This window comes from Typopeltis vanoorti, chromosome 10 (genome assembly GCF_054136105.1).
Source record: "Typopeltis vanoorti isolate ZY-2024b chromosome 10, IOZ_Tvanoo_1.0, whole genome shotgun sequence".
In the NCBI taxonomy this organism is placed as follows: domain Eukaryota; kingdom Metazoa; phylum Arthropoda; class Arachnida; order Uropygi; family Thelyphonidae; genus Typopeltis; species Typopeltis vanoorti.
In genome coordinates this window covers 120,854,892-120,872,047 of record NC_143558.1, presented here as the reverse complement: position 1 = coordinate 120,872,047, position 17,156 = coordinate 120,854,892, and the positions used below count along the sequence as shown (strand labels likewise).

The following is a 17,156-nucleotide window of genomic DNA, read 5'->3' as shown; positions in this document are numbered from 1 at the left end:
AATATATATACCCCAAAATCAATAAAATATCATCACTGAACCTCAACTGGCATCCTCTGTGACTATATTTCACTTAAACTTTCCATATGATATCATGCATGTCTTTGCAAGAAGGGCAAGCTTATGTATTTATCAGGTCAGATATTCCATACCAAAGGTTACTAGACCTGGAATCCCACTTATATGATCTCCTTTGGATTAAGATTGCCTAACTTCACTTTCTTACCTTTAATTTACAGCTCTCCTAATTCTGATTTATTTATATCTGCAAGTTGATTACATAGTCATCATCATCAAATTCCTGACATGTACCCTCAAGGGGTGTACAGGATATGATAGTACTACATTAAAAATTTACATCATTACTAACTTCCTATCTACAATTTTCCTCCAAATATCTTGATAAGTCTATTACTTGTCAAGACTCCGATATTATCATTATCAGATCTTATATTTCTATCATCTAAGGCACATTGTACCGTATCAATCCACATATATATCTTGGTCTTCCTCTGGGTCATTTTCCTGCCAACCTGGCAGATAACACTTGTTTTGCTAATCTTTCCTTGCCCATTCTGTTTAAGTGACCATACCACCTGAGATTAGGTCTACTAACGCATTCCTGGATGCCAACAATGTCAAGTTCTTCCTTAATATCCTCGTTTTTAATATGATATTGCCATTGATGCCATCTGTTCATGCCTCTAATCTTTCTCAGGACTCTCATATCTGCGGACTGTAGTCTTTGGTCAAGTGTTTTACTTCTGACCCAGCTCTCAGATCCACGAGTTAAAACTGGTTTGAACACTGTCTTGTATACAGCTAATTTAGTGTATCAATCCACATATATATCTTGGTCTTCCTCTGGGTCATTTTCCTGCCAACCTGGCAGATAACACTTGTTTTGCTAATCTTTCCTTGCCCATTCTGTTTAAGTGACCATACCACCTGAGATTAGGTCTACTAACGCATTCCTGGATGCCAACAATGTCAAGTTCTTCCTTAATATCCTCGTTTTTAATATGATATTGCCATTGATGCCATCTGTTCATGCCTCTAATCTTTCTCAGGACTCTCATATCTGCGGATTGTAGTCTTTGGTCAAGTGTTTTACTTCTGACCCAGCTCTCAGATCCACGAGTTAAAACTGGTTTGAACACTGTCTTGTATACAGCTAATTTAGTGTTGACTAATTTCTTAATTGAATTGAATTGAATAAATTCTTATTCCATATGAATTTATTCAATTGACTTCCTACCATAGCTTTGTTGATTCTGTTGTCTATTTCCATATTTAATTTAGCATCTTCACTAAAAATCATGCCTAAGTAGTTGAAATGGTTTACTTGTTCCACAGGTTCACCATAAACAACACAGTTGACATTTTCAACAATTCTACCTATTTTCATTGTCTTTGGCTTTTTAATGCTAACCTTCATACCATATCTATTACAACAGTTATTCAATTTAGTCAGGGAATCTTGCAAACTTGTAGTGGATTTATTTAGAAGCATAACATCGTCCGCATAAAGCAAAGAGCTGACATTAACATCTCCAATTCTCATATCATGTTTAATACCACTTTCATTCATAATGTGATCCATATAGATAATGCATAACAGAGGGGATAATGTACATCATTGTCTCACACCAGATTTAACATTAAACCATCTTCCTGTACATCCTTCAATTCTAACTGCTGACATACAACTCAAAATACAGACTAAGTATTGCTTGATATAATGTCCCATTGACACCATATAACTGTAGCGTATTGAACAGCTTCTCTCTTCGCACCTTGTCATATGCCTTTTCCAGATCGACAAAACTTAAATACAGATCTTTGTTATATTCGCATGCTTTCTCGACTATTTGTCGTAAAGTGAAGATCTCATCCTGACAGCCTCTATTTGGCCTGAATCCAGCTTGTTCTTCACCAAGCTTTTCTTCTACAATTCTTCTCAACAGTTTCTCTATACTTGCATAGATCTTGCCAGGAACACTCAGTAGTGAAATACCTCTATAATTCTCACATTCAGTTTTATTTCCCTTTTTATATATGAGCACTATTAGAGCTCTACTCCAATCATCGGGAATTCATCCCTCTGTCCAGGCTTTCTGAACTATGCAGTGCAGCCACTGTAAGACTTTTATACCACCATACTTCAGCATTTCTGGTCGAATATCATCTACTTTTGCTGCCTTTCCACATTTCAAGCCTTTGATGTCTTTTTCTACTTCAAGTACGGATATGTTCCTGACTGCATGCCTGGTCAGTGTTTTTTTATCACTGTGCTGTCATCACTGCTTGTTTCATTTAGCAGTTTTTCAAAGTAATTACTCCATACTTCAAGGATATCTTTTTCTCCCGTTTTCATGTCACCTTTATCATCTCTAATTCCTTTTGCAGCACTCTTTCCACCATTTCTAAGCGTCTTCAACAACCTCCAGAATATCTTACCACCTTCTTAATATTTATTTTCTATGTTCTTACCAAAGTCCTCCCATGACTTTTGTTCAGCAAGTTTTACAGTGTTTCACTTTCTTACATTTGTCTCTGTATTCACTAAGAGCATAAGCTGACTTATTTGCCAGGAACTTTTGATATGCTTTCTTCTTTTCCTTCACTGCCTCTTTAACTTCTTGTGTTCACCATGGAGTCCTGATTTTTCTATCCATGCAGACAAGCTCACCACATGCCTCTCTGGCTGAATCAATCAGGGTTTTCTTCAAAGCTTGCCACTGAATCTCCAAGGTTTGGTTCCTGTTTTTGAAACACTTTCATTTTTTCTTCAATAATCTTTGTGTATGTTAGTCTACAGGTCACATCTGAGAACTGCTCAACTTTTATTCGCTTTAAAACTTTCTTACATGTTATTCTTTTCAATATGAAATTCAATTTTATCCTGCTCAAGACTAAATAGTGATCTCTTCCAATTTCAAATCCTCTGTACACTCTGGTGTCCTGCACCAGGGAGAAAACATCACTATCAACAATAACACAGTCAATGAGACTTTTCTTATTTCTTGCCTCTTCTCTCCATGTGAATTTGTGCACATTTTTATGTTAGAACATGGTTAGTAATAACCAGTCCATGTCCTGAGCAGAAATCCAACAGGTATTTGCCATTATTATTAGCTTTGCTCTTTTCTCCAAATTTTCCCAAAATATTTTTGTATGTCTCACAATTATTTCCTACTCTGCTATTCAGATCCCCAACAAGGACCAACTTTTCCTTTTTCATTGTGTCAGTTGCTTTTTCTAAAGCCTCAAAAAATTCCTCCACTTCTACCTTAGTAGAACCTTCTGTGGGACCATAGGCACAAATAAGTCTCATTGTCCAGTTCCCCATTCTCATATTTGCCCACATTACTCTACTTGAGACTGACTGCCATTCAAGAAGATTAGCCTCGTATTTTGTGTTGAATACTATGGCTACTCCTTCTTTTCCTTGATTGTCATTGCCTGAATATAACATTTTGTATTTATTACTCAGAAAGATCTCACCAGTTTTTGTCTTTTTTTGTTTCAGTCACCTCTATTATGTCGATCTGGTAGTTATCTAATTCCTCAGCTAGCTCCATTTCTTTGCCATCGAGGCCTCTTATGTTGATAGTACCGATCTTTAACTCTGGTGATGTAGAGTTGGGGTGTGTTTTCAGATTTGTTATAGTAGCTGACTTTTCGCTGTTCGCCCTGGTTCCCTGGAAAAAACAATGGGGGCCTTGTTCAACCAGGCGACGCCCCAGCTGGCATGAAATTTTGTCATATTGTACCATCAATTTTTATTTTGGTTTAACCAATAAGAATACAATTTGGTCAGCTAAATCGACCAAATTGCCAGGCCATCCTCATTCATTCAGTATCCAGGTAGATACCCAACAGGGTGCACCATGAGAAGGTGAGGATTGGACATTAGGTCAGAAGCCCTGGTCGGTTCTCCGCATTCCTTTAAAGGCTATGTGGAGGTCTCCTCTCAGTTATACAGCTTTGACCATTAAGCACCCCGATTACATAGTCAAATTACCCAAATAGTGAGATAATCTTCCTTGGAGACTTTGGCCATTCATAATTCACACTGGCTTCCCTTTTCCAATTTCAGAGACTAGGATGGAAGAGAAATGAACTGTTTGCTTTCATTAATGATATAATACAATTATTCACCAATCCATTAATATTCCAGATAATTCTGATCATTCTCCCAGCATCATAGACATTTCCTTAATTGGTTCTCCTGGAAATGATGACTTTGTTCATGTTTTCTTTTCTACAGGTTGTCTTTCTCCTAGTCAATCCTAGCCTAACATTCTCTGGCACTACAATGGTGCCAATTATGAATTATAGCAATCTGATTATTCTTTCCGCTCTTGATCTTAACACATGCACCAATCTAATAACTGAAATTATTCTTGCTAGGTCGAGTGTCTTTATTCCCCACTCGACTCAAAATCGGCAGATTTCTCTGAAATTGTATTAAAGCAGTCTAAGCCAAAAATTCAGCTAACATCCAATGGCAGAACTCAAGTCTCACACTCAGCTTACACTATAACAAGTAACAAAGCATGCATTAGGCTTGCTTCCTGCTCAAAGGTTGTGGGATATAACTGCTGCTCCTCCATGTTTCCCTCTCACATCCTGCTGGTACAATAGCAGTATCTCCTAAAGATATCAGTCTTTTCCTCCAGACACACACACACACACACACAATATGTCTCCTCTTTCATCAGAAGGACATCAAAAAGTACTCAATAGCGTTGATACTGATAAGTCTTCCGGCCTTGTGGCATTCCTCCAATTATACCAAGAGCTTATACTCCAGAACTAAAACCAATCTTGTATTATCACTACTACAAGTTGTCCTCATCTGGCATGTAACCAACAACTTGGAAACTTTTTTTTATCAAAAAAAGTGAGATAAAAGTTGATCATCAAATTATTGCACTACTGCTTTGACTACAACACTCTACAATTCTTGAAAATACAGTAAGCCCCTGCCATACGAATGATTTTCAAATATAACCAGTACTCATTTATAAGATGCTGCATTTGCTCATCTGGAATATATAGAATGGAGGAGAATGAGATACTAGATAATAAAATATCAAGCAAACAAAAAAAAAGGTTATTTTAATTGTATTTCTAAAATTGTGTATTAAAAATTAATTTCATATATTTACCTCTCGTTCAAAATATCTATACAAGGGATCTTTGATATTTTCCACTGTTCGTCTTAATGTAATTAAACTCTGAGGAACAAGTCTTAACCAGGTAGATGCAGAATTATGTAGTGTTCTCATCCAAGCTGGTCGACCATCACTTTCTCGCTTTTGCACTTCATGTTCATCAGATGGGTAGACAATATCATCATCATCCTCCAGTAGTTGCATCTTTAGGAGCTTGGCAATTAAATCTGTACCTGTATAATAAATCACAACCAAACAAACAACAAAGTATTACTCATTTTATTATAGTTAAATCACAGAGCATTAACCTTTTGGCTGGATATACTTTTCCTTAAAATTGTATACTAAGTACAATGGAAATCACAGTAAAAAAAACAATGGAAATCTTCACTGCATAAAAACTATCAATATTATGTAAAATATGACAGAGAGAAAGGAAAATATTTACCTCTGGTTGTAAGAAGGACCTTCTCTGCATTATTTGGAAGGCCTAGCCAAGATGGGGTCTGATGATCTGATAGATTTTCTACCCAATGCAAAAACTGATCACGCCTGTTTTAAAGAGTAATAAATGTACTTAAAATAGTAATAAAAATGGAATACTGTACAGAAAAAAAGAATATACATCAGTACTGTATAATAGTATTTCAGCCTTGTACCAGGAGACCTAAGTTTATCAGGAGTGGCAATGGAATTAAATTTCAATTAAAAAAAAAAGGGGGATGGAAAACTAGGGCACCCAGAGAAAAGCCAACATATACTAACATATGAGCCATGCTAGCTATCAGTTGGCAACAACCAAAACATGGGAAACGATGATTATTGCAATGAAAAGTGAAATATCCATCCATGAAAGTTTAAAAATAATCAAGGGTCATACTGGATTTCAACTGATGGACTTTTTTAATTTATGGAGGGTGGGGAAAGGACAAGAGGCCATCCTTGGAAGCTGAGAATGAATGCCGCTAAGGGGGGGGGGGGACGAGGGCTAGATTTTTCTCTCATAGGTGGTGTGTGATTAGAATGAATTGCCATGGGATGTTGTGAGTGCAAGCAGTGTGAACGAATTCAAGAATAAGTATGATAGCTGGTGCATGTAGTATGTGGCCTCCCTCGATGACTCCCTGAAGGTCTCTCTTAATAATAATAATGAGCAGATTTTGGATGTAAACTATACTCAAATATTATTTGAGGGAGAAAAAAAATGAAAGTTTGAAAACAAGAAACAAAACATAGACCTAACATCAAAAGATGAAAAAAACCCTTGAATAACTCAGCCAAAGAGGCACACACAAAAATTGTGTGCAAGGATACATAATCAGAACTTCATGGTGGACTCAAGAAGTTAAAATGAAATTTTTTGGAAGGCAGACCTTAAAAAAGGAGGTGTATTGAAATTCTCAGAAGTAAATCAGTAAGTATTCTTTGTGTAAGTAGCTAAATAAACGTTATTGGAAGATCTTGGGAAAAATAGCGAGGCCAAATATCATGACGATAAAAAATATCCTAGAGATTAGATGGGAAAAAAAGTTTCGAAACAAAATCAAATGATATGAGTTGACGAAGAAGACAAAAACTGAAAGAGAATGATATCTGGCTGTGTAGAGAGTAATTACTTTGAAAAACTATTAAATAAAATAGTGACAAAAGGGTTGTAAAACATATGCACGAGGAATCTAGTCATGAGTACATTTTGATACTGAAGGTAGAAAAAGTTCCAGAAAAATAATCAGATATCTAAAATGTAGAAAGGCAGCTGGAGTGATTGACATTCGATCAGAAATGCTTAAATGTGAAGGTATAAAAGTGCTGTATATGAATTATTGTGCAAGAATATTTAAGAAGAGACAAGGAAAAATTGTGGAAACTAAACTTTTAGATGAATGTAGTGGGTTAAGTACAGGAACGAACTTTCCGCATTTCATAAAAGTGACGTTTAACACACTGACAAGCACATCTAAATTAATAGCAGCGATCAACGAGTTCAAGGATGCTTATCCCCCCTAATCGCGCATATGTGCTTGACCAGACCTAACATTTTCCCAGAAAGAACATCATCTTCAAAAACAACTAGAAGAAAAATGCCAAAATGGAGAAAACAATTGGATCATAGACTACAAACAAGCCAAATTAGTGCAAATAATCAAGGCACTACTAGTAGCCACAATGGAGACCAGTGTGCAGGCACTGCACAGGAAATGCGCAAGTCAAATATATGAATCACAGAACCATGCATATCCACTTCACCAACATCTAGCCTCAACTCTAACCTTAATAGTGTCCACTATCATCTTCAGTCTACCAAACCTCATGTCCTCTTTTTGGCAGAAACTCAAATCCCCCCGCCAGCACTATTCACCTCAACCTTCCAAACTACACACTCTTTAACTCCTTTCGATCTAAAGGTGGTGCCTGTGCATACCATACCTTGCCAGAGAGCACTCAACCTACAATCTCCCCAACTTCTGACCTTCTTTGGTTGAAAATATCCCTTCCTCACTCAGTCAAATTTCATTTGCTGTCTCTATTTGCTTTGCTCCACTAATGCCACCAACCACTCTAAGCTCTTTAATTTCCTATCCTTAAAAATTGATTTTCTCCAGTCTCACTTTCCCAACAGCGAAATCATGCTTCTAGGAGATTTTATTGTCCACAACACCAACTGGCTTTCCTTCTCCAGTTGCACAGTTCTTGCAGGCAGAGATGCTGAAACAGCCGTCACCATACACAACTTCTTCAGATGCCAACCAGAATACTGGATAACCCAAACCACTCCCCAAACAACCTAGATCTCTTCCTCACAAATGACTCTTCCAAATACACAGTGAATGTAGTGGATCCCCTAGGTAATTCTGACCACAATCTAGTGCTCATCTTCTCCTCCATGCAACAATGCTACACAGTCACTCCCATACAATAGTTTGGCATTATAACAGTGCCTAGTGAGAGCCTCCGTAACTTCTATGTCTCATTCCCATGGTTTGACTATTGCTTCTGGCCTTCCAACCCAAACTTATCACCAAAGTAATATTAAACCAGAATGGAAACATACAAAACCCCACACTACTCTGCACTGCCATTCCCTAACTAAACTCTGGTTTTCCAAAAGATGTGCCAAGGCTGTATAAATGAAAAACCAAACATTCTATAATTGGCTCAAATCAAGAACTCCATCCTCCTTTAGAGCTTATACTCAAGCCCGAAATGATGCAAAAAAAAACAACAACAACAACAAAAAAAAAATGCTTCCAAAACAGAGTTTGAAAGAGCAAAAAGCAGGAAACTAGCAGCCAATCCAAATGGCAGCTGAGCCTTTTGGTCTCTTGCCAAAGCAACTGGTCGTAATTTCTGTCCAACACTATTCCCATCCCTATCGTACAGATGGTTCTATTGCATCATCATCCACAGAAAAAGACAATATCCTGACTTCACACTTTGCTTCCAATGCATGCATAACTAACAACAGTAAATGCCTCCCCTCCCACCATTTAAGATGGCCAACATACAATGCCCCTATATCCTTTTGCCAGAAAGAGATCAGAAAAATACTATCCAAATTAGACACACAAAAAAAATCTCCTGGCCCTGATGGCATTCCTCCAGTTGTCCTGAAAGTTTATGCACCAGAACTGAATCCTATCCTATGTTGCCTGTATATACTCTCTTATTACACTTGTATCTATCACACAGCCTGGAAATTGGCCTATATTCAACCATTCCCAAGAAGGACAACAAGTCACTGCCATCAAACTAACCACCCTATCTCACCTCACCTCAGTCCTGTCTAAAGTAATGAAAAAATCATCAATGTGAATTGATGTGAACTAATGAAAGACTGCCACTATGGATTCCATCACTGCTGATCAACAGGCAATTTGCTCAACATATGTAACCCATCTCTGGACAAATGCCATGGAGAAGTTTGGTGAATCTCAAGTGGTTGCACTTGAGATCTCCAAAGATTTTGACTGGATCTGACACAAAGGCTTAGTAAGCAAACTACCATTATTTGGTCTGTCTCAGGACTTCTGTAGTTGGATTGCTAGCTTTCTATCTGGACACACACTATGTGTGATGGTTCCTTAACCTCTCAGCAACCCTCTTCCTGCTATATATCAATGACCTACTTCAGTTGACCTTCAACCTAATAAATAGTTCTGCAGATGACATTGCATCTACAGAACATACCACCACTGCCCTTAATCCTAATCTCCAAGCCATCCTCCAATGGGGTTCAGATAACCTCATCGATTTCAATGCTAATAAAACCCAGTCCTGTCTTATTTCTCACAAAAAAAAAAAAAAAAAGAACCATTTTCTTCCAGTATTACTTCTGAAAACAGGAATTTCCAGACAAGATGAGATTTCTCTTCCTGGAATTACCCTGACATCAAGCTTCTCTTGGCATAAACACCTCACAACCATTGTATCCTGCTTCTAAAGAACTAGGATTTTTAGAACAGGCAAACTGGCCCCGTGAACACACAAGATCTATAGTTATACAATATGTATTTAATCCCACATTAGGAGGGCTCAACCCATCCTAAGGGATGGGGAAGGAAAGTGGGGAACCCCGATACGAAATAAATAAGCTAAATAACTTTCAAAACATCTTTCTTTCTGAAAGACTGCTACTCATGGAACTTTTTTCCCACTTGTTCCATAAAATTCTTCCATATCTCAACATAATTGTATCCCCCCCCCCATCTGGATGTTTACAAGTTACAGCAATCCCTCGGTTAATGCACCCTCAATTAGTGTGTCATTTTTTTTTTCGATACCCAAATTCGATTAGTGCACCTATACACATCTTAAACATAAATTTTACAGATTTTTAAACATTTTCGATCTACAATTTTTATGGTTAACTATTTAAAAAATCACTCACCAGGATGAAATAATTTAGTTACCGATTTGAAACATTATTTTGCAAATTTAATTTTTAATGGCATACTACACTATTTCCATGTACACTATGTTCCAAATTTACTGCCAAAATTTACGTTGTCTGATTTACATAGCATTTTGTTGATCATATCACGTGCAATTGTTTTCCTTACTTTTTTATTTTAAATTATTTTCCTAACCTTTAATCATGAGTAAAAGAATTAGTGAGCAAAAAATTAAAGCATGAAAATGATTTGAAAAGTAATCTCATTGGAATAAAAACTTGAAATAATAAAGAAAAATGAACAAGGCGAGTCCAGAGCAAAGATAAGACAAGAACACAAAAATGGGTGAATCAGCTGCTGAATACAAAGAGAAAGGTAAAGCTGCTTCAAGTTTATCATGCATGCACTTGAAATCCAAGTATTATAATGATTGAATTAGAGAGACTTCTTTTTACATGGATTGAAGATTGTAACCAAAAACGGATCCCAGTAAACACTGGCCTTATTAAATCAAAAGCATTGTCTCCTTGTAACCTGGAAAGAAAGGGCTATCAATGATAGAAAAGAAGAAGAATTCCATGTTATTGCTGGGTGATTTGAGCGTTTCAAAAAGAGAAATAGCCTACATAATGTTCTAATCGCAGAAGAAGCTACAAGTGCAGATATCTCCTTATCTGCATTTGTAGCTTCTTCAGAGAGTTTGTAAAGTCGCAAAGTCAAATGAAATTACTCCTAGCAATATTCGAGCTGTTTGGAAGCACATTCTTCCACATTGTGCAAATGATTTCAGAGGCTTTTCAAATGAATCTAAGTTAATTAAATCTTATTCTGAGAAGTTCAGTGATTCCGACCTGCTAATTTTAGATGTACAGAGGGAAGATCCTGAAGAATATGAAGAAAATTTAATCACTGACAAGCCCAAAGAGATTTCACAAAAACAATTTGAAAATAGTTTTCGTACAATCAAAGTTTTTAAGCAGCAATGCTTAGAGACTGACCCTGGTGAAGCGAGAACTAGCAAAATTTGCAGAAGAGGCAATAGGGCCATACCGTCAGTTGTATCAAAAAAAAAAGAAACAGAATGCCCGCCAAACTACGTTAGCTCAATTCTTTGTTAAGAAGCAGAATAATAAATTTATATTCTGAATATGTTTTATTGTCTTCAGCTTCATGGTTTTCCTTTAACTAGGTGAGACATACCCTAATTCTTTTATAAAAAAAATTAAGGGTCAAAAAAGAAATCTGAGGAACAAATTATGCTTTTTCCCCATAAGTTATTATATTCGATTAGTGTGTTTTTGATTAATGCACCTGTTTTAAAGAATGCATTAGGTGCACTAATCAAGGGATTGCTGTAATGTGTTCTGTTTACTCTCACATGCTCCAGACTGCATGATACTTCCAGATCCGCTTCAGCTGTGAAGTGAAAGAAACTGTCGCCATTACATGTTATCTTTATGGTGCTTTTGCTTGAAAGAGGTAAAAACTCACATTTTTGGTCAACTAAGTAAATTTTTTTAACTTATATATTTTAAACATAAACATCAAACTATAATGCTAACTTTAGCCAGACTAAATTACAATCAAATAAATTCACTTTGTTAAAAATTAGCGCTACATGCAAGCGTAATATGTAAACAATGTACAACTATATATATATACAGATATAAAAACAAACAATTAATCATGCAGTTCTCATAATATAAATGTGCTAACAATTGAAAATGGTAATCTGAAACAAAAAGCACTCTTTTTTTTTATACTAATTTCCATAAACAAAATTCTGTAGAACATCTTTATGCATATACTGATGGTCTACAGTTGCTCGATGAATAGACCTCTGTGAAAGACTGATCAAATGCCCTGAACATGTTAAGAGCAACTACAACAGTTTCTCAAACCTTTTCATGGCTTATATCCAAAAGATGGATGGCAACGGACAGGAGGCCTCCAAGGCTCTGAAAATTCTGGATGTTGATAACTTCTCCCATTATTCTGGGGTGAGAACTAAATGGGAAAAGTTTCATAATTGACTTATCCCCCACCCCCCCTTTTTTTTGAATAGGCTTAATATAGGTTTGGTATCATGCTCTAGGGCATATGTTATAGGATAAAGTTAATTTTGGAGCACAAGTTTTTAAGTACAATAAATTAGGGAAAAGGAGTCCGGTCAGAACCAGAAGACTTGTTGGTATCTAAGCTATCTAAGATTTTTCTAATTTCTTTCTGAAAGACTAGAAAAGTCACAGAAGAGTGAACTATATTCTTGCTACTGCAGGAAGTGATTTGTCATGGTCATTATGCAAGTGAAGAATGATGGCAGGAAGCTCTCATTTTTGGTGATGTTAAAATGATACCATCAGGATGAGTGAAGCATAGAAGGCAGAAGCTGTGCTGATCAATCTTTATCAGGTACTAAAAGGATTATTTGCTTTTAAAAAAAGCAAACAATCCTTTTAGTAACACGTTATTAGAATGGGATGAAGGTATTTGGATCAGAATGAAAACAATAATCAGAATAAGGAAAGGAGAGAGGAAAAGTCATCCTATTTGACACTATGGTAATATCAAAAGAATCAACACTAGGTATGGGTGGGTAAAGAACACTACATAGTAAAAGAAACTTGAATGAGGTTATAGTTCGAGTTACAGAGGAAAACCTATCTACAATATATTTGGAAGGAAGCGGGTTAAGAAAAGGTCAAGAATGTTGGAGGAGGATTATGATTATCTAGTTTTGGTGGTAAATTGGCAGTGTGTGTGTGTGAGCCACACACGTTACATTGCTGCTATCCTTATGCATCTATCCTTATAGCTCATTAGCAGAATGGTAGAATTAGAAAAGGGAATCCAAGTTATGCACAGCGAAGTCCATAAGGAAGACTTACTCACTTTTTTAAATATTTGAAATTAAAAAATCTCTTCAGAGATAAATAATCAAGAGGGTGGAGAGTAGTTATCTGAATAAGCAATAAAGACAGCAAATGTGATACAAAACGTGCATCCATCAGATTCAATATCCTATGTCAGATGGTATCAAAATCATGTGTATTATCCTTGTCATGGACAGAATTATATAAAGTGCAGTTTGAATAGTTCAAGGGCACACTAGTTATTGAAATTCTAGTTGAGATTCTGTGAATAAGAGACTGGGTTCAGGTGACTAATTGGTGGCACACATTATTTATGTTGGTATTAAATGCCAGGAATGTTGATGATGTTTACAAGGAACATTTTCTTTGCATGTATTATATTTTTTGAGATTTTAAGTGTTTTAAAGTTTTTTTTTTTTTTTTTAAGTCAAAGTTCTTATTAATATTAACTTTTACTTTTGTTTAGAAATGTCTTCCTGATCTGCAGCTAAAATGTACTTCCTTATGATGACTTTCATGATAATGGAAAAGAAGAGTTAAATGAAGAATGGGGACAAGCAGTAGGAGGTGAAACTGAAAATGTTACCCAGACAGATGGAACCCAGTCTTGGTATAATTTTTTATCTGCCTCTGTATTCTTTCCTAGGTTAATTATCCTTTTCAAATCCTGCTGACAAGATCTGAGCACAATCCAGATATGGCTTTATATAATGGCATCACCACTCTTATTTCTGCTGGTCAACATCCTTCTCAGTATTGTAGCAGTCCTCTGGGTTACCTTCATCAGGATGTCCCCTAAACTTAAAATTTTTATTAAATATCACCCAAAGATTCCTTCCTTGCTTACCTTCCTCTGGTAAGCAAGTGTAAGTGGAGTCTTCCTCTAAGACTCCACTAACACAGTATGTAACATCTCACCAGCCAATCCTAAATTGCATGACCTTCCATACAGTTGAATTAAACAGATATCCCCATTCATTTGCCCACCTATCCAGTTTATCCAAATCCTCCTGAAGTACAACATAAGCAGAATATCTCTGCTGCAATCTAGTGGCAATATCAGTAACATGTTAAACATCAAAAGTCACAGTACTGAACCCTGTGTAATTCTCACTTGTAACCATCCTTGATAATGCTCTCTCACACACACAACTATGATATCAGACAGTTAACTGATGTGGCATCGTGTCAAATGCCTTTGCAAATCCAAGCAGTAGTATGTGCCTTTCCCTCTTCAACCACCCTTATTACTTTATAATAATAGCAAGCAAATTACTGAAACAAGAGTGACCCTTACTTAACAAATTCGTGCTGACCTTCACACATAATATTACCCTTATTTGATCCATTTGGTACACAATCTCACAACTACCAAAGAAATACAAACTGGTGTATAGTCCGACATCTCTATTCTACCACAACCCTTACCTTTCATTCCTTGGGCACTTTTCCAGCAGAGAGACTTTCAAGGAACAGCCAGGTCAATGATTGAAGCTATCAGTTCTCTAGTAGTAAATTCTCTTAATGTGACAAAATCCCATCTTGTCCCACTGGCCTTACTGACTACCAGTGTGCTTAGTATTCAAAATGCATTCTCATCATACACTTCTAAACTTTCAATCTTTCCCCATATTAACAAGAATAAAACCTGCATTACCAGGAAGAACTGCTCTAATAAAATGATTAATAAACTTCACTAGGTCACTTGCATTAGTTACTTGTCGACTATTCTCATTTAATAGTCATTCATCTGCAATAATTTCTCTTCTTATTGGCCACATAATGAAAGAACTGTTTAGGATTTTCTTTGGATGCAGTGGTACTTTCTTCTTGTATTCTATTTTTGTTTTCTTTACTATAAGTGGAAGTAGCTACTTTCCTCACTTGAAGCTTATATTCATCATGCAGCTGAATACTTCTTTTACCTCTGCAGTTCTTGTTTGATTTTGTTAGTTATCCACTTAACACTAAAAACCATGTTTTTTTTTGTTTTTTTTCACTTGAGGTATATAATTTAGCATTGCTACTTCTTACTGGGTTGCTTAAGGGTCAAAGCCAAATCACAGAAAGGAGATCTCCACATCGCCTTTAAGGCACATGGAGAACCAACTGAGGCTTTTCACCTAATGTCCAATCTTCACGTGATACACTCTGTCAGTATGTATTCACTGAGTACTGAGCAAATGAGGATGGATTGGCAATCTGGGACATAGCTGACCAAATTGTACTCTCTATTGGCTTAAATCAGAAATACATATGATGGGAAAACATGAGATTTGATTTCATGCTGACTGGGGCATTGCCCAGTTACATAATGCCCCTTCTACTGTTTATTCAGGCAACCAGAGCAAACTCCAACTTGGCATCTAGAAGAAAAACAAACTGGATGGCAGAAGAATTGAAGATAGGAACCATCAAAATAAAGAGTCTAATATTAAACCTTCTAATGGACATAATTGACAATACTGACACAAAGAAGAAAAAAACAGGTGAGATCTTACTAAGTAATAAATATAGTATATTATATTCAGGCAATAACAACTAAGGAATGGAAGGGGTAGAGATAACATTCAACATTAAACCTGAAGATAAACTTCTTGATTGGAAAGAAGTTTCAACTGGAGTTATGTGGCCAAACTTCAAAATGGAGAAATGGACAATGAAACTTATCTGTGCCCATGGTTCCACAGAAAATTCTTCTAAGGAAGAGGCGGAGGAATTTTTTGAGTCATTATAGCAGACAGTTCATATAAAGAAATGGAACAAGTGGTCTTTGTTGGAGATCTAAAAAGCATAGTAGGAAATGAATTTAGGAATGTTTGAGGAAAATTGGGAAAAATGGCAAGGCTAATTAATGGTAAGTACCTGCTAGACCTCTGCTCAGGACAAGGACCAGTCATTACTAACACCATGTTCCAACATGAAGATGTGCACAAGTTCATGTGGAGAAGAGACACAGGAGAGAATACAGAAAATAAATATCAGAAAGGTGACAATGTTCTGGAAGAGGCTATTGAGGATTCAAAGATGATAAAGGTGACATCAAAACTGAAGACGAGGATATCTTAGATGTCGGAGTAGAGCAGTTACAGAACAGTGATAAAAAATTTTCAAGAGGAATGCAAACAGGAATACATATGAATACTTGAGGTAGAAAAAAAAAAAAGCCGTCAAAACTTGAAATGTGGGAAGACAGCTGCAAGAGATGATATCCAAACAGAAATGCTCAAATATGGAGGTATAAAAGTTCTGCAGTGGCCACAACGCAGAATTCAGGGAACCTGGTCAGAAGATTGAATTCCAGATGACTGGAGTAGAGCTCTCATAGTTTCTATCCATAAAAAAAGAGAATATAGCTGAATGTATTACAGAGGAATTTCTCTACTAAGTGTTCCTGGTATTATACAAGCATACTTCAAAAGAGGCTGAGAAAAATTGTCGAAGAAAAACTTGCAGAACAAGCTGAATTCAAACCAAAGAGAGGTTGTCAGAATCAGATTTTCACTTTACGACAAATAGTTGAGAAATCATGGAAATATAACAAGGATCTGTACTTTAGTTTTGTAGATCTGGAAAAGACATCACATGGTACCCAGGAAAATGCTTTTTATAACACTACAATTATATGGGGTAAATGGTACATTACACAAAGCAATGCATTGTCCATATCTAAGTTAAGTCAGCAGTTTGAACTGAAAAAAAAAAACACATAAGATGGTCTGATAAAATCAGGGGTAAGACAAGGAGGCACATCTCTTATTCATTATCTATATGGATCACATGAAAGAAAGTGACATTAAACATGATATTAGGACCGGAGATATCAAACTCAGTCCTTTGCTTTATGCAGATGATGTACTCCTAAACACATCCCATGCAAATCTCCAAGATTCTCTAATTTGAGTAACAGCTGTAACAAATTTTGTATGAAAATCAACAATAAAAAAAAAAAAAACTATGAAAATTTCCACAACAAAGAAAACTAGCCGTATTCTCAATGGAAAACCTATAGAACAAGTAAAATATTTCAGCTATTTAGGCACAGTCTTAAGCGAAAATGTCAAATTAAATTTGGAAATAGACAACAGGCAAAGCTGATAAGGTGGAGAGCTAGTTGAAAAAATTTATATGGAATAAGACAGAAATTAGCCAAAATACTAAACTAGCAGCATACAAGACTGTGTTCAAACTAGTTTTAAACAATGGAT

The 17,156-nt window shown here is 36.2% G+C and overlaps 1 protein-coding gene across 1 annotated transcript in view; it reads right to left on the bottom strand.

The window, feature by feature from the left end:
• Dhc64C (dynein heavy chain, cytoplasmic) overlaps positions 1–17,156 on the bottom strand; it is a 1,087,706-nt gene that overhangs the window by 73,434 nt on the left and 997,116 nt on the right. The window contains exons 83-84 of the mRNA XM_090398628.1: positions 5,632–5,735; positions 5,178–5,416 (exon numbers count right to left, since the gene is read on the bottom strand). Of these exons, the coding sequence (XP_090254754.1) occupies positions 5,178–5,416; positions 5,632–5,735 (343 nt within the window). The remainder of the gene's footprint in view (positions 1–5,177; positions 5,417–5,631; positions 5,736–17,156) is intronic.